At 46.5% G+C, this 22,445-nt stretch overlaps 1 protein-coding gene and 1 long non-coding RNA gene across 3 annotated transcripts in view; one reads left to right on the top strand and one right to left on the bottom strand.

The window, feature by feature from the left end:
- Positions 1-22,445, bottom strand: part of STRC (stereocilin) — a 543,934-nt gene that overhangs the window by 49,121 nt on the left and 472,368 nt on the right. Inside the window, exons 25-26 of the mRNA XM_069624197.1 lie at positions 6,883-7,031; positions 2,082-2,179 (exon numbers count right to left, since the gene is read on the bottom strand). Coding sequence (XP_069480298.1) covers positions 2,082-2,179; positions 6,883-7,031 — 247 coding nt within the window. The remainder of the gene's footprint in view (positions 1-2,081; positions 2,180-6,882; positions 7,032-22,445) is intronic.
- LOC138504027 (uncharacterized) overlaps positions 1-22,445 on the top strand; it is a 240,116-nt gene that overhangs the window by 55,777 nt on the left and 161,894 nt on the right. The gene's annotated exons all lie outside the window — the stretch shown is intronic.

The raw sequence follows: 22,445 nt of genomic DNA, 5'->3' as shown, positions 1-22,445 counted from the left end.
ATTTGTGGAACCAGGACTGCTGACTGAAGGGACGCGCCATTTGATCTCGCTGTATGCAGATGATTGCCTCTTTTATGTACATGAGCCTACACATAAACTCCCGGTGATATTGGAGGTATAAGATAACTTTGTGGGGCTATCTGGCATTTCATTTAGGAAAGAAAAACCTTGTATTTTCTCGCTGGCTAGATTGCGCACCTATGACCTGAGGGATCTCCTGGCATTAAGTATTAAGTAGTGGGAAACTCACTTGTTTCGATACTTATCGGTCAATATATGGCATGAACCTGAACACACGCACGAGAATAACACTGCCTGTGCCCTGAAAGTGATCACTGCATCTATGAAATTCTGTAGACGATAGTCACTCTCGCTGTGGGGAGCGTTGCGTTACTTAAAATGGTGGGGCTACCCAGACTGTTGTATTTTTTCACTACTGTCTTGTACTTTGATCCCAAGAGCATTCTTTAAATCCCTGGACTCTCTTGTGAATGGATTCCTTTGGGGAGGGAAGGGACACAGAATTGCCCTAGCCACGCGTCGGTTGAGATATGTGGATGGAGGGGTACAATTGCAATGGTTTGAACAGTACTTTTTACCGGCTCAGGCACAATACCTGGCTGCTTGGCTTTCTGATGAAATTACTCTAGATAGTTCATTGATGTAGGGGGCTTTGCGGACAATATTCCTAAAGGAGGCCTTGTGGATTGCTGACAGCAGTCTCCCAAGCAAACCGGCCCTTTTGGAATTGAGAAGACGGATTTGGAACAGGATGATAGGGTTCTCAACCTCGAGTATATATATTCACCCAACATGCCTCTGTCGGCATCCAATTGCAGGGGCAAAAGTGATCTATCCTTGTTTAGGAAATGGGAGGAAATGGGCCTGGCCAACTGGGGGGATGTCTTTAAAGAGGGACTGTTCTGGGATTTCTCTGAGATGGTTGATGAATATGGGTTGTATAAAGCATACTTCTTGGGACATATGAGGGTTGCCAAATTCACCACGGCGCACTGGCCTGTATGGCCTGAGGAGCCTGAGCACGACAATATATTGACTGTCCTCTACAATCTGGAAGACGGGTGGAAACCTGTAACACGAATATACCAATGTCTAATTGAGGGAGCAAGTGTTAGGGTTGCATGAATTAAGTATGCATGGGAAGTAGTCTTAATATGCAAGTTTGATGATAAGTAATGGGACGCAGCAATGTGGTTCCCTAAAAAGGTATCCAGGAATGCACGCTTCAGCTATTGCAACTAAATGTGTCATACAGGACGTACATGACCCAACAGAGGGTTGCACGCTTCAATAAGCAGGTGACCCTGAGTTGCCCTTGGTGTGCTGGTGAATCGGCGGACTTTATACACATGTTCTGGTTATGCCGTAGTGTGAGCTCCTTCTGGCACCAAGTATAGTGTGCTCTGGTGAATGCGGGAGTGGGCAGATACAAGTGGACTCCCATGGAATGCCTACTTGGTATTTATCCCCGGTCGGAGAAGACATGACACGTAGTCAGGCTCATGGACTTGGCCTGTATACTGGCTAAGCGTAGAATTGTTATGTCCTGGAAGCTTGACACAGGCCCTAGCAATGTCGTGTGGTGGAGAGAACTGTTGAAGTGGTCCACTGCGGAAACTGCGGGATCGTATAGAGCTTTGAGGAGGAGTTTAATAGAGCCAACTACAAACTTGGAAACGTGGAAGGCTCTTTTGCAGGCAATGTTCTGTCAGTCTGACGATAAACCCCCATGAAGGCTGCAACATACCCATGTATAGATTAAAGATGCCTTTACACATTAGCATTCCAACATGCCTGTATGATCCATGATATCTCTGACTATGTACCCCTCAACATGTTATTGTATGATTTCTGTCTATCATGTGTTAATACCAGCATTGTGTAGGTTTGCCTCGGCTGCATATCTAACCCTGTAGTTTGCCTGATGTCTGAGTTGTTTGTTTCTTTATCTTCTCCCTTTTTTGTTTTTGCTTTAACTGTTGCATTATGCTTAGGTTCTTTTGATGTCTGTTCTAATAACCAATATAAAAAAATTGAAAATAAATAACTCAAAAACTCACAGCAAACTTTTGGGGAGGAATCAGAGGTATGGCCAGTGGAGATAGGCCCTCCAGCTGCTCCCTCACCAGTGAGGATAGTTCCATGTCTTGCAGGCCCGCTTTGGAATGACAAAAGGAAAGACAGTGTTAAAAGAGCTACATAGCCAGACTGATTTCAAAAGGTACCTGCAAACAACAAGCAAGGGTTTCTAAACCCATACTCCAAAAGCTTGACAAGGATGGGCAGAGACGTAGGAGACCAGATCTCTAAAGAGATGGGGAGGGGATCAAGAGGAATATAGCAAGAGACAGAAGGGGTGAAAGGAGAAATTAGTGCTATGAAAGAAAGAGACCAGGGGGATATGACCAGGGGAGAAACAGAGGCCAGTGTTGTGATGTGGATAAAAGGGAGATTAGGAGCAAGGCAGACCGGGACGAGTGGGGAGAAGGGGACCAGGGAAAAGACATGAAGTCAAGCAAGAGATGGGAACTGGGGCTACGACTGGATAATGAGTAGCGGAAGGGACAAGGGTTAAGACTGGAATGGGGGAAGAGAGCAAGAGAACAGCGGGGAAATCTATCACTGTCATGGTAAAACAAAAAGAGTCATTGTAATACACCTTCTCAGATTACACTCAAATGGCCTTTTTTTATAACGAGCAAAATATTATTCCAGGGTACCTTGCAAACCAATGTTTTTCTCTAGAGCTCTCTCTTGCATCACACAATGGAAAAATATCAACATCATTTTCTCACTAACTATCTCATAAGCAAGCCCTTGCAGTCAAGCAAAACCTTCATCAAAACAAAAGTAAAGGCCCCATAACCCATGGATCACTCTGAAATGTTTACTATTTTGAGACAAAGTATGTTATCACTGGGCAAGCAAGCAAGCATACATAGTTGAAGGCAGTTTAAGGGTGTTTCTTCAAAAGGATAACTTGTTTTAAATAAAATCCAAACTCTGTAAATCAGGCACATTTTTCTCAAGCACGTTGGCCAAAAAACCCACATCACAGCCCCTCAGAGTAAAAATGATGGCATACAGGGTTTGCAAGAATTACAATCAAATGGGATAAGGGCCATCAAGGAGAACTTGCACTATTGACTACAAGATTTCAGCAATGACAGGGGGAATAGCAATCTTGACTTCAGGCAGTATAAGTGCAAAGACTGAAGAGGATATCTGTAATTCTTCCCCCTATATGGTAGGGTAAAGGCACAGAACACCCCAGCCAAGGCTCTCAATTTGGTAGCAATGGACGAGAAGTCAGGTTTAAGCTTTCAGTAGGTGATACAGGCCGGTTCTTAAGTACAGTGTTTCCCCAAAGACGCCACAAAGGAATGTCCACACACTATGTTAGGTGATAACACAGCTTCTTTATATAAAATAAGGTTCAGTAATATATATCTTTAAATAATAACACTTTGCACTTTGGCAATACTTATTCAAAGAATGGCAAATCTATAGACTCTATGTGGTACCACACAATACTTAAATTTAGCAATAGATGCACTAACTGCAGACAGTTTTAAATACGCATGTGTATTCTTAAGTGAGGTGTAACAGCATGGATTAGGGAAGAAAGGCAGGGTAGTTGTGAACAGTGGCAGAATACTTTCTTTAGTCTAGGTACACAATTCTGTATGAGAATCCCCCCACCTGGGCAACCTGTAATGGAAAAGTTAGAGAGTGACTTATCTTGTCTTTTACAGCCCAGTCCAATAATGTTCAATAACCTTATACTTTCTTTTAAAACGTTCTACCACCCCAAAGTACCTGAGAGGCCACAGGAGAACAGTATCCAAGACGAATCTGAGACCCCTGGACGACTCCTGAGGCTAGAAGATGCTCTTTCTCGTCACAGCCTTTGGTGCCTTGGCAGGTGAAGTGGCAGAGTTTCTCAGTTTCACTCGACTATTCCCTTCAAGGATGGACCCCCCTTGGAAGAAGGAGCCACTGGGATGCTGAGTCAAGAAGAAAAATTTAACCAAAGTCTTTCTGGAGTGCAGCAGTTTGGCTCTTCGCAGTGCTCTCCTTTGGTCGACGATTTCTCTGCTGTAGAAGTCCTGGGAAGATGAAACTTGATGTGGGCTCCTTAAAGGCTTGGCAGATGAGAGAAAGACCCCTGGGACTTTTCGATGATTTCTCACAGCGATGGGTGCAATGGTCCCTCTTGGTGTCGGGTTTTGGATGTATGTGTTGTCCGACTTTCGGTTCTTCGGTGCTGCTGCCGCAGCACTGACCTATGGATGGCTTTTAGTGACCTGGACTTGACAACTGGCGTGGACCTTGGACCCTCACCAAGTCTGGACCCTCAGGACGTCTTTGTTAGCTTCTGGTGGCAGGAAACCCACCAGTGGACCTTCCTCAGCACTCAGTGACTCTGGACTCTCTCCGGCGTGATGATGGCAAGGATGTCCCTTGGAATGTTCTTAAGCAGTTTAGAATGTTCACATCCCGGGGTGTCCGGCTGCAGTGCCTCTCGTGGAGAAGTCTCATTTACAGGCCCTCTCTGGATCACTCCTTGGAAGAACACGGCAGCTTTTGGATTACTCAAAGAAATGCAGCAGCATACTTCTACTCCAGCTTCAAGAAACCGTTTCTTCTGGCTTCAGCTTCGACTTTAGCTTCTGAACAAACTGGTGAGTGAGAAGTTCCCTGTTATTCACATTTGGTTCCCATTCACTCAGGCCGAGCCAGGCTCAGTCAACCAATCATACAGAAGAGCATTCATGCAGGCAGTCCGCCAATCAGGCTCACAGGCATTCAGGCCATTCACTCCACCCAGACACCCATAACAAAGCATGTGGATTGGGGTAAGTACCCAGCCTTTCAGCACACTACACTGCATTCATGCCAGTTTCAGTCAGGGCTGTCTCAGTCATTGTGTCACACACAGACACTAGACACCCATAACACAGAATGTGAGTTCACTTCAGACTCCATTCACACAGGTTCAACCTCTAGGGTGTACCCACAACACACAGCCCCTGGGAAGGCTCTAGTCAGTCTGACAGGAGGCAGCCCCAGAGCGATATATGGTATTTCCACCCTAGAGCCAGTCAGGAGGAAGGGACAGAGTCAGAGCTTCCCAGGACTTTGGGGAGCAAGGTAAAAGGCAATAGAAACCGAGAGGCCACTGGGGCCATTTTGCCTTCTTACAGGAATCCATAGATTCCTATGGCAGGACATAGGTGTCCCAAAAATGGAAGACACTCAGCGTCACTGCCAAGAAAGCATGTAGCAGCCGCCAGCCTATCCCCTGCACTGTGGGCAACACACAGGTGCCCAAAAACACACATACGAGGTACAAGGGTGTACCCCCACCCATGGGTGCCATAAGGGTATCCACTGGGTGTTGTTCACCAAAATGAAAACATGAAGAGCTGCCCTGCCAGAGGCCCATGCTGGACTTCAGGGGCAGAAAACAGAGAAAACACACACACACACAAGTGGTAGGACAAGAACTAGGAGGCCCTGTCCCTCAATAAGGCATTTCCAACATCACAATAAGCATTAAGAACCCTCAGGTGGTATTGGTAATAGAGATCTGATGTACCAAACATGTCCAAGTTAGAGGACACATTCACCAAATTCAAAGCTGCCCAGAGCAATTAAACGTCTACCCCCTGTACTTTGAGCTTAGACCTATACATGCCATTTCTTTAGTATATAATGGGACACTTGTGTGCTTACTTGGATACCAGTGTTCAACAGATGCTGTTCGGCAGACCAGTGAAGGCAGTCATGGTCACCCTACAAGCTCTCAGTTGGCTCAAGTGTTTTTTTTAATGAATACGGCTCATTCTAAATGTTTGGATCCCTTTTCTGGTTGATTTGACAAGCAGGCTCACTGAACAGTCCCATCTATCTCCAATAATTTTAATTAGCTATATGGCATCTTTAGTATGGCTAATTATAGCTGATGCTCTCCCAGACAAGGACTATGCAGAAGATAAACTCCTTTATCTTTGTTCGATTAAGAGGAGTTTAGAGCAGTACAATTCCCTATCCAGCTACCTAACCCCCATCGTAAGGTGGGAAAACGAGGTCTGGATGCATCTGTAAACAGATGTCCGCCTTCTCAGAACCTAAATCTTGCTACAACTGAAGTACCTAAGTCTCTACTTTTTGTATATGGAACCATGGATTCATCTAGAGATAAAATCAAGGATTTAAGCTTTTGGTGTGATGAGGACTGGTCTCTTGAAATCCATACTAACTACATAGTGAAGAAAGTTGTTTTCCAACTACATGCACAAAAATAGACCTACTTCCAGTCCCACTGCAAGTTTGTGTGTGCTCGGGGCATGCCTACAAACTGAGGAAAGCCATAACGCAGCAGTCTGGGCGATGTGTTTGTTAAGGAGTCTAGACCATGTGTCTATCACAGGGAATTATATTAATTGGCTCCAAGTTGTAGCATGGGGGCCATTTAAAATGTCTTCCTGACCCACTTTGCATTCCAAGTTGAAATGAAGATCTGTATCATGACCAGAACCCTCAATTTGGAAAAGGGCTTGTTAACTGCCACCGCACACGGCATTGCGTGTACAAATGATTATGTGCATTTCATGCACATGCTTAAACGGGCCCTGTTAAAATAGTGTTTGCGAGTATTGAGCATATCATAGCTGGCAATGCTACGCCACTACCCATGGTGGTTATGAATTTGATCCATGTGCTCTGTAAATGTTCAAATTCACTTACCTTCTCAGCTAAACATCCGGTGAGGTACCTACTACAGCAATAAAGGACTCCAGTCTAGGACCCCTTCCTAGATAACCACCCCAAAGGTCTATTCCAACAGCACCTTACCAGCAACAGAGCCCATCTCAAGAAAGACGTCCACTTTCCACCCACTCACAGGCCCGAAGGTGCTGGGCTGGGTGCAGAGCCTGCTTAGGGCCTCGAGCTGGGCCTCACTGCAGATTAAAGTCAGCTTTCCTATGTACAACACCGCCTTGCTGGAAAGGGAAGCAGAAGTCTGTTAGTGTAGGTACTTGGGTAGCCACATTTTCAGATCACTGACTACAAAGTACAAAGGGACACTTCCGCGTGCCCTCATGGGATGCTGTTGAGTCTTAAGTATTATAAAGAGCAGCTTCTTACATTCCCACGCCCTGTTGGTGTTTTGTCTCCTGTAAGAGATGCAGGGAGTTAGTGGGCTGCTTTTGCTTAAATGGTGATGCAAGACAGATTGGAGAAACTGTGCTCTGCTGTGAGTAATGGTCAACAGGTTCTGAGATGTGTGCTGATGTGTGTGTTGCAGGATGATGTCCCCAGGAGGTCAGGTTGCCTGATGCTGGAAGGCATCTGGGAGCGACTTTCCGGGCCTGCATAGACATATATACATGGGTTGGCTTTGGCGTGTTTGACAGTGTGTAGTCTGAAGGTCAAGGAAACATGAAGGTGTAAGGTTGCGGGTAGAGTGGCAAGAGGCAGGTAGTGGATGCCAGTGTAAAGGTATGTGGGTATCGATTAGGTTGTGCTGATGAGAGTGATGTGAAAGTCACAGAATGAAGTTCAAAACATCACCGAAAGTAGCAAACATAGCATGACATTACAATCATCATATGACGTTACAAACATTGCATACACTTTGAAAAACCACATGGCATAACATGGCAGAGCATGCCACACACAGCCAAACAAAAACTTGATTATGGTTTTGAGAATAAGGCGGTTTGGAATCGAGGTCCATGGGTAAATGTACTGTCTGTTTGGCTCTCTCCTTAGCTCACTCTCTCCCAAGTAGATTCATTGTATAATAGGGATCATAGAAAGTATGTAAAACATATTCCCCATGCTTCTGTTTTTATGGTTTATTTCTTCTGCTTTTCGTATGTCTGCCTTTTATACTTGCAGGGTGTGTTTGCTTTTTGTGGTTTGCTTATTCTACGTGGCAACGAGTGCTGGTACTAGCCCCACCTCGAGCTGGCAAAATGGTCGCTTGCTCCTTTCTTGGCCTTCAGCGGGTCGTGTCTTGCCAGGGATGGGCAGCAGCTTTGTTTACCCATGCCACCTATCAGAACTGTGTGCCATCACGAGATCATATTCCCTTTTGGTGAATTCTTAAACTTTTGAGATTGAAATGAGGATTACTTAACTTCTTTGGCGACGGATTCGACAGCACCAACCATTTTGGAGTTACTGTGGCTGTCTCAACCCTTCTGACAAACTGCAGAAAATGATATCTTCAAAGTGGGCTAGTATCAGGCCATGACGGCACAGGTGGTGATCTTTCACCACTAGATCGATACTAAATCCCTGTGACACTTAAAAAGGCTGTCTCCACGGCTTTTTTATTTAGTACACTGCAGGGAGGTTTAATTTTACAAGCCTTTTTGCCTCAGTGAACACATTACAGTACGTGGGCATTCCAGGTAAGCACCTTCAGAATGTTTAGCATCTAGCAGTTAGCCCGTAAAAAAACTTCAAATTAATTTATGTCACATCGCTGAGAATTGGTCCATTCTGTCTGGAACTCTAGTCCCTATGGCGACTATATCAGTGAATGAACTGGTCTTTTTCTATCTTCCTACTCTGGATTTTACTTACAAAAAAAACACTAGCATGTAAAAAAAACCCTCGCTAATGATGTTTTAACAATGTTTTAGGCAGCCCATTTTTTTGTTCTGGCAAAGTAAATCCCTGGTTGTCATGGTGATGTAAGTAATGTGCTACATAAACTGGTAACGCAGTGGCTAGTGGGTGAAAATATGGAAGCAAATGACAAATTAAGGCTACTTGTATGGGCATGTGCGAGTCACATGCACGGTTATTTTATGTTTTATGTTAGGCATTTAATTAAGCACAAGCCTATGCTCTGAATCACAAACAGAGCGGTTTGCATTAGACAGCAGCAAAATTCAATAACAAAACAAGATAAAACCCTTACAAATACAGCATGTTAACTACAAGCAACAGATTAGACACCATGGTATGATATATTATGATATGGCATTTATAATGCGCCTGTACACAAGTGTTTGTAGGCGCGACAACCGAAGGAGGGGGGAACAAAAGGAGGACAAAAACAGCGATCTTACTAGGCCTTGTGTCATTCAGATCGTGCAAAAGCAGGGAAGAGGAAAGGGAGAAGTGCCGAGGAGGGGTGGGGGTGTGGAGGGAGAAGTGAGGGTAACTCAAAAGTGCAGCCAGCGTGTGGCTCAGTTCAGGTAAATCAAGAAGTGCAGCCATCAGGTGGCTCATAAGTGCAGATACAGACCACAAGTGCTAGGGGAGCCGGGAGGCAGTGTAAGGTGCAACTGGACATGCAGGAGCCGTGGCCCAAGTTCAGAGGGTAGACAGGTGGCCAGTACGTGGAGCAGTTGGGAATCAGCAGGGGAGAGGAAGAGGGAAAACGGAAGCAAAGAGGAAGGTCTTGAGTTGCTTCCGGAACCGCAGATGGTTCTGCTCAAGTTTGAGAGAGGCAGGGAGGCTGTTCCAGCGCGAGGCCCCAGCCAAGGATAGAGATCTGCCCCCAACTCTCTGCTTGGAAAAGCGACTGGCCCTCGGAGTTGGAAGTGGACGAGCAGAGAGCTTGAGAGGGGAGATGTTTAGGAAGACAGAGTTGGAGGTAGTGCAGTCCCAGGCCCCAGAATGCCTGGTGGATGATGCAGAGGGTCTTGAACTTGATCCATGCCACCACTCGGAGCCAGTGAAGAGATTTGAGAGCTGGAGAGATACGATCTCTGGGCTCGAGGTCAAGGACAAGCCTGGCAGTCCTGTTCTAGATAAGTTGAAGAGGTCGGAGAGTAGATGCAGGAAGATTTTGAAAGAGGCTGTTGCAGTAGTCCAGACTAGAGAGGACCAAAGCTCTGGAGACAATGAGCTTCTGGAGGAAAGCGAGGAAAGGAAGAATACCTCTGAGGAGGTGACGTTGATAGTTTGACTTTGTCAGAGATGTGAGGAGAGAAGGAGAGGGTGGAGTCAAAGATGACCCCAAGGTTCTTAGCCTCACAGGTAGGAGCAGGAAGAGGGCCCAGAGTGGGCGGCCAGAGAGGGGAGGAAAGGAGGGAGCTGGTGTTCCGATGAGAAGGATCTCAGTCTTAGTGGCATTAAGGCAGAGATCATTGGCAGAACACCATTCCTGAATTGCGGTCAGACTGTCTGGAATGAGAGAAGGAGTAGAGGCGGCTGTGGGGAGCCTGAAGGAAAGCTGGGTGTCATCCGCATAACACTGGAAGTTGGAGCAGTAGGAAGCGATGCGCTGGGCAAGGGGTTCCAGGTATTGGTTGAACAGCCAGGGAGAGAGGTTAGACCCCTGCGGAACACCACAAGTGGAGAGAGAGATAGAAGAGAGGAAAAACCCCAGTTGGACCTGGGAGGGCCAGTTAGTGAGAAAGGAGGTCAGCCATGCCAGGGCCTGGTCAGTGATACCCAGGTTATCACAGAGGCAATTGAGCAGGATGGCATGGTTGACCGTATCAAAGGCAGAAGAAAGATTGAGGAGAATGAGGACAGAAGGAAGGTTAGAGTCAAGGTTTGAGAGCAGGTCTTCATGGGTGTTCAGGAGATCAGTTTCCATGCTTCTGACAGCTCTGAAGCCAGACTGGTGGACAACCACCATATATATATATATATATATATATATATATAGTTACAAAGGAATGTGGGAGCCCCTCTACTAAGAATGAACATGGGTCAAATACCCTGTTCTATGGAATTTCTTCCACTCTGAAGGCTCTACAACCACGTTTTAGCTCACTGCACCCTTCACAGAGGAAATAAATCAATTTGCAGATCAATCTTTGTCCCACCCGCAAGGGCAGTTCAGAACCGAAATCCTAGGCAAATCTCCTCTGAAAAAGAGTTCCATCAGCAACCCCAGACACATGTTTTGGCCTAGTCAGGCCTCATCAGTGAGGTGAAGCTGAGCCTATCTAAAACACAGTGGGCAAGGGGTCAACATCTGGATTAACTTGGTTACTTAGGGTGAAACCCCAAGTTTTACAAAGTTACAAAGGTGTGTGGGAGCCCCTCTATTGATAATGAACATGGGTCAAATACTCTGTTGTATGGAATTTCTTCCACTCAGGAGGGTGTACAACCACTTTTTAGCTCACTGCACCCTTCACAGAGGAAAAATATACATTTGCATATCCGTCTTTGTCCCACCAACAAGAGCTAAAGACTTGGTTGAGACTCTCCGGGGGCCATCTACCCAAGAACAGGTCAATGGGCCGTGTACGTGATGTAGAGGGACTCCCAGAAACCCCCTTGTTTGTTTGCATACTAAGTAAATTTGGGTCCCACCTAAGTTACCAGGGGAATCCAGACATGGACCTCTTGCTCACTGTTCCTAGAGAGGCACAGCTCCATCTTACTGATGAGGCCCGAATAGGCTGAAACACGTGTCTGTGGTTGCTATTGGTACTCTTGTTCAGAGAAGTATTGCCTAGCATTTCTGTGCTGCACTGCACTTGGGCAGGACAAAAACTGAAATGCAGGGATATCTGTCCTCTGTGAAAGGAACAGTGTGCTAAATACTTGGTTGAGATTCTCCTGGGGGCCATCCACACAAGAACAGGTCAATGGGCCGTGTTTGTGCTGGTAGAGGGACTCCCAGAACCCCCCTTTTTTTGTGTGTGTACATATATATATATATATATATATATATTTAGCAAAAGGGAAAGTAATTCCTTCTCTCCCGAAGAGTATAGCACTCCAAGAGCAGTGAAAACGCCAGTAAAATACTTCTTCCAATATCGATACCAAAAACAAATGTAACGTGGAATCCTTAAAATATCCAGTTTATTTAGGCATCAGCCAACAGTTAAAAAACATGGTACAGCGCGTTTTGCAGCTTCCTGGCTGCTTGATCACGTACAAACAAGTACGTTTGCAGTTCGTGCATATATACAGACTTTCCCCAGTCTCTATGGTTCTTAGCATTGGTTGTCCTTTTTTGCTTTCTTTCACTCCAAGGCACAATGCATTGTTTTGCATCTTGTAAAACACAGTGGCCATTTTGTAAGTGGCATTTCTCACAGTTTTTCAATATTCTTTGCTTATTTTAAGCACACAATATCACCATATTCACGCTGCTCAGAATGAAAGACAATCCTTTGATATTGCTTTGCACTGGATAACATTAATCACATTACAATTAAACCCTAGTGGGGATACATTAATTCCAGTCAAACAATCTTAAAAGCAAAATTGGCTATGATTGCATTTAGCATTTGTCGCAAAGGAATTTCCTTTGTTTTCATTGTTTACTGTCTTCCTCATAGGTTTTAAGACTGTCTTTGATGTAGTTATCAACTTATTACCTTCTTCGCTTGCTGGTATTAGGGACAGTTGCTCGTTGATTTCTTCCATTTTAGCTAGTGTATTTTCTCTGTCTTTTCGTGCATACTTGATACGGATGTTCAAAAACTATCCTGAGCATATATTTGTTGAGTCCCCCCACTCCCTTAGCATTTTGGGATCTTGTTCGTCAAAAGACGGCGAAGTCAGAATTCTGGGGCCTCGTGGGATCCTGCCAACATCCACATAGTTTTGAAGTGAATGTTCTTCCCACCATTTGCTTACTTCTTTCCTCTGGAGTTTTTCCAATGCCTTGAGTAAACGAATTTCATTTTTATTCACAATGCTAGTCTCTGCTGTGTTTCTGGTAGGTGCACTGACGTGCAATGTTTCACAAAATAATGATTGTCCCTATACATATATATTCACAGAAAAAACTTTAGTTAAAGTTTAGTTAAAACTTTAGTTAAAGTTTAGTTAAGTTTACCAGATTTATCGCAACAAAACCCTTGAAATTAAGTGTATGTGGGAAATCATGGCCGGGTTAACTCAGCACGTTTTATGTCTAGAGCATGTCAATTTGGGTCTAAAGAGGCCCTCAGGGCTAGCAGAATGAAGTAGGAGAAAGGCTCAGGGACAGATTGTCCATAATGGGTGACCGGGCGGCATATATCTCCGGTCTCCCTATCCAGGAAAGGCCCATTGGTAACGCGGCCCGATGAGAGGAAAAAGGGTGCACCAGTGCTGCCTCTGCACTGCACCTGCTCATTGGAGGCATCACCTTTTCAGAGCACCAGGCCTGTGCAGTGTCTGAAGCCAAGGGCACGCCTCTTTAGGCACCTAATGATTACTTTTTCCTGGTGGTCTCCCTAGTATCTGTAACTGGAGGCAGAGCTGAGGGGCCAGGCGTTGAGTTGAGGCATCAAGAAGAGACGTTTAAAAAAGGATGGTATAGGAGAAAGGTGTGTGTGTGCACCTAAGACAAGGCTGGCCTATTGTTGTGGCACTTTCAGCATAACGTGTTTGCAAGACAATGCTGAACCATATTGTCAGCACAGGCAAATGAACATGTGCTGTAAAATGCTCCAGTGTACTGTGTATGACCTGGAATCTATTGGAATTTTCATATGCGCCCCTACAGAGTGAGTGCATTGCATGGCTTGTTACCTTTTTCCCGTTAAATTTGTGCTCTAAAACGCACAATTTGAACCCACTTGTAGAGCGATCGCGAGAGCCCCGCTCTCGCGAGACCTCGCCAGCAAACACAGCTCCGCCCCGCGCGCTACGCGCGCATTACGGGACGAGCGGAAGACGCGATCAGAGGCGTCTACCCGGCTCCTCCAAGCACGGGACTTCAAAGCTCGATTTATGCAGCCTGAGGAATCCTGACCCTCAGCACAGTTGGGCCCGTTGGCCTTTAGTAATGTTGGCACCTTGTGCCTCTTCAATTCGTTATTGAATTACAGCATCAATAAACCACTGGTGCAACTCAAGTACGGCTCCTGTCTTCACTTAAGGTGGGCGATTTACTACATAAATTGGCGACGAGGATCATCACCAGAACCTACACAGAAGCATGCAAGGAGCCACGCCACCGCCACCCTTTTTGCAAACGCCAGGTAGGCCTGCCATTCCATGGCCACAATGGCAACCCCTGTTCATGACATACGTGGAGGCTATGGGGGGAGCAGGGTTTTCGGCGGCAAGACGCAGGGCCATGTTACTCAATGCCCTAGGAGTGGAGGGGCAAAGAATATTCGAGGGCCTTACCCCGATTCCTGTAGACGATGACAATGAGGATGTGTTCAAGGAGGCGGTCAGGAGAATCATTAAGAGGTTCGCCAGCAAAGAGAACACAGTGCTCCACAGAATACGGTTTTACACTCGGAAACAAGAACAATCTGAACCCGTCGAGGACTACGTCACCAAATTGAGGGAACTAGCAGCCTTGTGTAACTTCGGCACCAATGCAGAAAACCGCATATGCGACATGTTGGCCGTACACACTAACAGTCGTAAAGTCCAAGATAAATTTATCATCGAAAAGGAGCTACAGTTAGAGAAAGCTATCGAGATCGCCAGGGCGGTAGAAGAAACGGCGCGAAGAAGAAAAGAATTTGCAGGGGCCCAGGGTCCCGCGGAAATACAAGCGGTGGGCTTCCACATAAAAAAAGAAAAGTCGACAGCGGACATGAGAGAGGCGAGAGGTTACAAGAGAGAACCCCTCAAGTGCCACAGGTGCACCAGCACGAAGCACCTGGCGTTTGACCGGGAGTGCCCAGCTAGAGACAAGGAGTGCTCCATCTGCAAGCGCATTGGGCACTTCTCCATAGTGTGTCGATGGAGAAACAAGAAGGTCACCAGTCTCACCACAGATCGAACGATGGTAAGAGAATCCTCCTCAGAAGATGAAGGAAGACCCACAGTCATTATGGTGAACAGCACACGGGCCAGGAGAGAGAAGCCCCATTGCCTCATCAAAATCGATGGAAACGAGACAAGGGTCATGGCAGACTCCGGGTCAGATCTCACCATTTTACCCCTCCGCACTTACAAAGAAATGGTGGGTAAGGAGAAAGTGCAAGTTCTCACCACGCGACACAAGCCCACGGTGTTTGGAGGGGCGTCAGTTGAACTGTTAGGCTATATCAATGGAAAAGTTGAATTCAAAGGGAGAGAAACCATCACCCGAGTATATTTCAGTCACGAAGGTCCAGCGGTTTTGGGCTGGGACGACCAGGACAAGTTAAAAATCAAACTAGATCCCAGTACAGAAGATCAAGTCCTGTCTGTCAGTGCAAAGAACGGATCAATTGTCAAGAGCGATTATCCAACACTTTTCTCGGAGGAGCCGGGGCACATCAAAAATTTTCTTCACAAAATTGTGCTCAAAAGAAATGCTGTCCCTGTCAAACACCGGGTGAGACCAGTACCAGCCACAGCAAGAGACACCCTCAAACAACAGCTGGACAAAATGAAAATGGGAGGGGTAATAGAAGAAATTGAAGCGTCCGAATGGCTGAGCCCAGTCGTCCTCATAAAGAAACCCCAATCTCAAGAATTAAGGGTGTGCATAGACCTGCGCAGTTTAAACCTAGAAGTCATTACGGACAACTACCCGCTCCCAAGCATAAATGAACTCATTTTACTAATGAAAGAAGCCAAAATATTCTCTAAACTGGACATGAGAAACGCATACCACCAAATACAGCTGCATGATGAATCAAAACCCCTTACGGCATTCATCACTCCTTTTGGTACATACCAATTCACCAAAATGCCTTTCGGGCTGTCGTCAGCTGCATCTGCATTCCAACGCATGATGGACGTCCTGCTACGGAAAGTTAAAAATGTGGTATATTTCCAGGATGACATCCTGGTGTATGCAGGAGATGAACAGACCCACAATGCCACACTCAAATTAGTTCTCAACAAGTTACAAGAAGCAGGAGTGCGCCTACGCTACGAAAAATGTTCGTTCGGGGTGAAAGAAGTCGAATACTTAGGGTACAAGATATCGGAAAAAGGGATCAGTCCCAAACAGAACCTCATGCAAGCCATCACCAAAGCTCCGGAACCCACCACTAAAGAAGAAGTGAGGTCATTTCTAGGATTGGCCGAATACTATGCGAAATTCATACCCAGGTTTTCAGAAATCACTACACCCCTCCGTGATCTGCTCAAGAAAGGGTCAGAATTCATGTGGCGAGAGCCTCAGAAGAAGGCGACAGAAACCATAAAACAGCACATAGTGAAAGCCCCATGTCTCCAACCGTTTAACCCAAAGTGGGAAACTGTAATCACCACAGACGCCAGTGCGTACGGACTAGGGGCAGTGCTAACGCAGAAGAGAGGGGACACCGAACATGTAGTGGCCTTTGCCTCAAAGGCACTATCAGTGGCGGAACAGAACTATTCCACCATTGAAAAAGAAATGCTAGCATGCGCATGGGCCGTCGAACATTTCCGAACATACGTGTGGGGCACAAAGTTTAAGCTGGTTACAGATCACAAGCCGCTCATTCACATGCTCAGCCCAGGAGGCACCAAAGCTTCCACGCCCAGACTGGCCCGCATCGCAGCTAAACTACAGGAGTACACATTCGAAATCCAGCACATCTCAGGCTGGAAAAACTCACAAGCCGACTGCATGTCGAGACTGCATGAGGCTACCACGTTCCTACAAGGGGAATGCATAGTCGCGTCCATCACAGACCTATCGGCACCAGGGTACCTGGAACTCAGTGAAAGGCATTGGAAAGAAGAAGACGAGAAAGACCCCACCATGGCAAAGATTCGCGGATGGATCAGGGAAGGGTGGCCCAATGAAAAAACGCTGCCCGAAGGCATGAGACCGTATTGGAAAGTGCAAGATGAGTTGTCGGAAACAGAGGGGATAATCATAAAGACAGACCAAATCATCCCCCCCACAGGAATGAGACGCACAATCCTCTGTAGGGCCCATGCGGGACATTTGGGGAACACGATGACACGCCGCAGGGTGAGAGAAGCCTACTGGTGGCCGTCTATGGATCAAGAAATTCGCGCTATGATAGAACGCTGCCACGAATGCCTCAATAGCGACAAAAGACTTAAGGTTCGCCAGGCACCCCTCATACCCACAGAGATACCAGAAGCGGTATGGTCCAAAGTGGGCATCGACTTCATAGGGCCCCTGGAGGCGATGGCGACAGAACACAGATACGGCATAGTACTTGTCGACTATCTATCCAAGTGGGTGGAAGCAGAGTTTGTACCAAACATAACTACTGAGACAGTCATAGAAGTACTCACAGAAATTTTTCAAAGGGAAGGCCTCCCCAAGGAAGTCGTCACAGACAATGGTGTACAATTAGTTTCCAAAGACATGGAAGAATTTTTAAAAAGGAACCATATTAAACAAAAGAAAGCGGCCCTATATCACCCTCAAGCCAATGGACTCGTCGAGAGGGCGAACAGGTTCATAAAGGGCGCCATCCAACTGGCCACGGCTTCCGGTATGGACCCGCTCAAAACCACCAAAGAGGCCATAGCGGCCCACAGGCTCACGCCAAACGGTATTACACAAATATCCCCGTTCAAAATGTTGAGAGGGAGGAGTGCTGCATCTACGCTCATTCCACCATGGCTGTCGAAAGTAAGGGAAGATGAAGCCGTGAACATGGCTGAAGTAGTATGGCGCATTGAGAAAAACAAGTCACGCATGAAATCGTGGAGCGACGACAGAAGGCGGACAAAGCGAGTGCCCAGCATAGGAAAAGGAGAATGGGTGAAAATAAAACTACCAAGAAAAGATCAAACCACAGGATCCCGGTACAGTCAGCCCATAAAAGTAACTCACAAAGGGACAAATCATGTCCGCACAGAAGACGGGCGCGCGTGGAACTTTGAAAGAGTAGCATTATACCAGCGGAGGCAAGAAAAGGCGAGAACCCCAGAGACACCACGCGTGGAAGCCGAAAAGGATTACGGGGGAACCGACGAACGAGAACCCGAAGGAAACGACGGAGAAAGAGAAGAAACCGAGACAGAACCAGAAGAACCCAACCTAAACCCAGAACCTGAGCAGCAGGGACCTTGCTCTGGAACCGGTGAGAGACCCAGAAGGGAACACAGAAGACCGGTGAGATACAATGACTATGTATTACAATGAACTTGTTCTGTATTGAAAAAGGGAGGTGTGTAGAGCGATCGCGAGAGCCCCGCTCTCGCGAGACCTCGCCAGCAAACACAGCTCCGCCCCCGCGCGCTACGCGCGCATTACGGGACGAGCGGAAGACGCGATCAGAGGCGTCTACCCGGCTCCTCCGAGCACGGGACTTCAAAGCTCGATTTATGCAGCCTGAGGAATCCTGACCCTCAGCACAGTTGGGCCCGTTGGCCTTTAGTAATGTTGGCACCTTGTGCCTCTTCAATTCGTTATTGAATTACAGCATCAATAAACCACTGGTGCAACTCAAGTACGGCTCCTGTCTTCACTTAAGGTGGTTGATTTACTACACCACTGTTTTCAAAATATTTCCTGTAATTTTGCTTAGGATTGCTCGCTCAAGCCAATTCAGAGAAAACATTTATGCCCCTCCACTTTCAAAATTCACCAACCGCCACCGTGAGATTTTCACTATGACTCTCCCAGCAACAGTGCGCGGTTCTAAGCGTGACAATTCCGATACTGGGAGATGACGCGAGCATTTCGAGTATGAGACATGAGATTCCATTTTAAGTTATATTGAAACAGGACGACTTCCGTTCCTAATGTTTGTGACCCACAAGTCTGAAAACATAATATTGGCATTTCCTCATGTATTCAACGGCAAGAGATCACTAACACAAAGCAGATCAATATTAATGCAAATTCCAGCACTTTTTTTTTAAACTCTGTTCGAACAATATGTTTGCCAGCATTGGTAGCTGTTATTCACAGATCCAGTTATTCATATTCAGAAGATCTCCATGCGAGCTAACCCTGCTGTTCATAAGCAGCATGTGTGCACATATGGGAGCAGCATGATGCAAAAAATACCCAAAAGAAAAAAATGTATGTATTTTTGAAAATCTTAGTTCGCCCACTGTGATATATTCACAAAGCCCACAAGAGATATCATGAACTTTGAGGAAACCGTTAATGTGCCTGTACACAACCACCACCAATTCTTTCCCAGGTCTAATGTGAAAATGTATCCCCTACCCACCAACAATGACAGCACGCCAGGCCAGACAGTTGCTGTAGAAATCACTATTTGTATAGCACACACCACAAACTGAATTGTACTTAGCTTCTTGAAAAACAGGTATTGCAATTTCCCAGGTCAGTGGTCATTGAAGAGTGCCAAGTTCATAGGGGCAGAGGAGGCGCTTGCCCCCGTTCTCCTCGAAAAAAGAGGGCAGGTGCATCATTTTGCCCCCGTGGAGATTCTACAACCAAAAACCAAGAAATAATATTTGGATTCAGTGACAAGCTTGTCTAAGTCACTGGGCAGCGTTCACGGCTGGATCATCACCTGCTGGTAACAGGCTTAGTGAAGTGCTAGCAGGCCTCTTCCAAAATTAGCAAGTGCTGCTCACTTCAAAGTGGGAAGGTTTGCCTCAGTGCCCCCTCAGCCTTGTAATATAGTAATGTAATGTAGCCATATTTATAGAGTGCTGTCTATGACCCGAAGGCATCTAGGCGCTGAGAAGAAAAGAATGGAGCAGACAAATCAATTGTGAGCAAGACAGAGGGGAAGACCGCTCAAAAAAGAAAAGCCTTCAAAGCTTGATGGAACCTAAGATGGTCTCCGGTCTCACAAAGCTGCAATGGAAGAGTTCCACATTGAGGGTGCAAGACATGAAAAAGCTATGCCCCCGGTGCGGGCATTCTGAAATCTGGGCACCACCAGCAGCTTCCGTGTAGCGGAATGGAGAGTTCTGACAGGGGCATACAGAGTAAGTTTGTCTTGAAGATACTTAACACCCCTAAAATGGACAGCCCGATGGACAATTCAGAGCACTTTAAATGTAATGCGACTACTGACCGGGAGCCGGGGGAGTTGTGAAAAAAGTTCCTGAGAATGGGCAAAAACGGGTTGCAACCAGGGCTAGTTGTGCCTTGGCGTTTTGGAGAGGTTGAAGCCGCTGAATTAGGAAAGCCGGCTGTCCAAAATAGGTATTGTTTTTTTACTGGCACCCGGCAATGGAGATGTACCAGGGCATTCCAACCCCGGCAGACCCGGTACATCCCCATTGCCGGGTGCAGGTAATAATTACTCCCCATTCCCGTGGAACGGGGAGGTCGGATGTACCATTCGTGAATGATGCCGGTGCATCCGACATGCTCTGCTCGCGGGTGCCGGTACGCCCGCCAGGTCAGACCTGCCGGGCGAAAAGGCACCCACGAGCAGAACTTGTAGTTTGCTGGTCCAGTAGTAACGATGCTGGTAGCTTTCCGGTGCCGTTACTACCAGACCGGCAAACTTGTAATGATGCACAGAGTCTTTTTTAGGGTTTTCAGTTTAAAGAAACCGGAATTACACACAGAAGAAATCTGCAGTTCCCGAGAACCAGAGGGAAGCAGTTTTACCCACAAGTTCTTTACTGATATACCAGGTACCGTGCATGGTCCCAGTGATTCAGGCCACAAATCAGTGGTATAAGCAGTCTCAGTTCCTGTGGGCCCTACCGCCAATTACTGGCCATCCAATCACCTATTGCTGATAAGCAATTTCTAAGCTTGGGGGCGGGGAGGGCTAGTACCGGGGAGTCCAGTCGAAAAAGCAGTTGGGTGTCGTTAGCATATGTGTAAAAACGTACCTGGTGCTCATAAATCTGATCTGCAATTGGCTGAAGGTAGAGATTAGGGAGTAACGGGGACAGGGAAGACCCCTGAGTCACCCGACAAGAAAGGACCACAGGTGAGGAAAACAAGGGATAAAGAGAAACCGTCTGCATATTCAAGCAGTGGAGTAGGACCTGGTAATCCACAGTATCGAATGGTGCGTAGAGGTCAAGGAGAAGCAGCACCCCGACCTCTCCAGGGTCTTGAAGCAGAGCCAGGCGATTCAAAACCGATATCATAACTGATTCCGTGCACCTAGAGGGCTGGAAGTCAGATTGATATGGATGGAGCAGGAGTTGCAACTCAAGGAAAGAAGAAAGCAGACGAGTGACTATACTTTCCATCAATTCCATAATGAATGGAAGAAGTGAAATGGGTCTGTAGTTTGCTGGTTGAAATATGTCAAGGTGTGGCTTTTTAAATAAAGGGGAGACAAGGGCATGCTTTAGAAGGGACCGGATAAAACCTGTAGAAAAGGAAACGTGAAGGGCTGCAGTAAGCAGAGGATTAAAAATAGAGGGGAGTGCCCGACAGACCCAAAGAGGGATAGAGTCAAAAGGAGAAGCTGATTTGAGTTTATAAAGGGCCCTCATAGCCACCTCATCGGTAACCGGCTCAAACTGGAACCTTTGTGGGGGCTTATTTCTGGACAGATATTGCCCTAGAAGTTTGTCTTCAGTGCCTGGTGTTTCACATGTGACAATTGATTGACGGATGGCCTGAATTTTGTGCCGAGTACGAAGTGGATATGGTAGGGGGAAGTTCCTTTCCTACCTTAAAAATTTCTCGTGATGAGCAGGGGGCAGAGCAAGAATACAATCTGCATAATGTTGGGATGTGGCAGATTCAATAGCTTCATGAGATTGCAAAACTGCCTGCTTGTAAGTCAGTTGTTGTAGTCCTCACGCCATCTGCGTTCACTCCAGCGACAGGCTTGCTTCAGAGCCCGTAGCTCAGAGGTGGACCACGGTGCAGATGGATGAGCGCAAATTTTACTGGTCCTAGTCGGAGCTACAGTGTCTGCTGAAACCGCCATAGCCTTCAGAAGTGCACTATAGGGTCCTTGCTTGTCCTTCACGATAACATCCTGGGTGCTAGACACCAAATGCTTAGCATGGTCAGTAGGGCAGACCTTGCCCCAATGCAGGCGTTGTTGAGTATTTTTTGATGACCATTTAAGAAGCTCTAAACGGACTGATAATAAATGGCAAGACAACATGGCCAGACCGTAAGACCGGCAGAGGTTTAAAGGCGGTCACCAACCTTTTGTCTGGAAAGATCAGATCAAGCCTTGAGTAGCGGTCAGGCCAAAGCTGTTTGCCGGGGTGGGAGGAGTAGGGAATTCTAAAGCAGAATGCTACAAAGACAGATCGGCAGGTTAAGCAACTGTTGCTGAGATGTTATATATTTAAACCTGCTTGTAAATGCTATAGCTTTTGTCCAATTCCTGCTGCTAAATGCGCCGTAAATTAGTTGTTTTGACCTGGAGATGGATACGGTGCCCTGGCTTCTCTCAGTATGGGAATTCCTGCCCATGTGGAGAAAATCAAAATTTGGGTCTGCCCCCATAGCCAAAACCAAAAGCTGGCACCCATGATTGAAGTAGCAAAATTCAGACAGGCCCTTCCAGACTTCTAACCTGTGATTGACAGAATTCATTGCAATACCAATACAATGTGGACGTCACTTGAAGTGTTGGTTTACCAAAGCAATGTCGAAAAGGGTAATATCTGATTTATGGGTACACTTTGTCAATATAGAGAGACCACCTTTGCTAGTAATTTCCCAAAAATGTTCCCTCCCCTTGTAA

The sequence above is a fragment of the Ambystoma mexicanum genome, chromosome 11, assembly GCF_040938575.1.
Source record: "Ambystoma mexicanum isolate Mex_15411 chromosome 11, UKY_AmexF1_1, whole genome shotgun sequence".
Classification (NCBI taxonomy): domain Eukaryota; kingdom Metazoa; phylum Chordata; class Amphibia; order Caudata; family Ambystomatidae; genus Ambystoma; species Ambystoma mexicanum.
The sequence above is the reverse complement of the archived record's forward strand: the minus strand, read 5'-3'. Positions and strand labels throughout refer to the sequence as shown.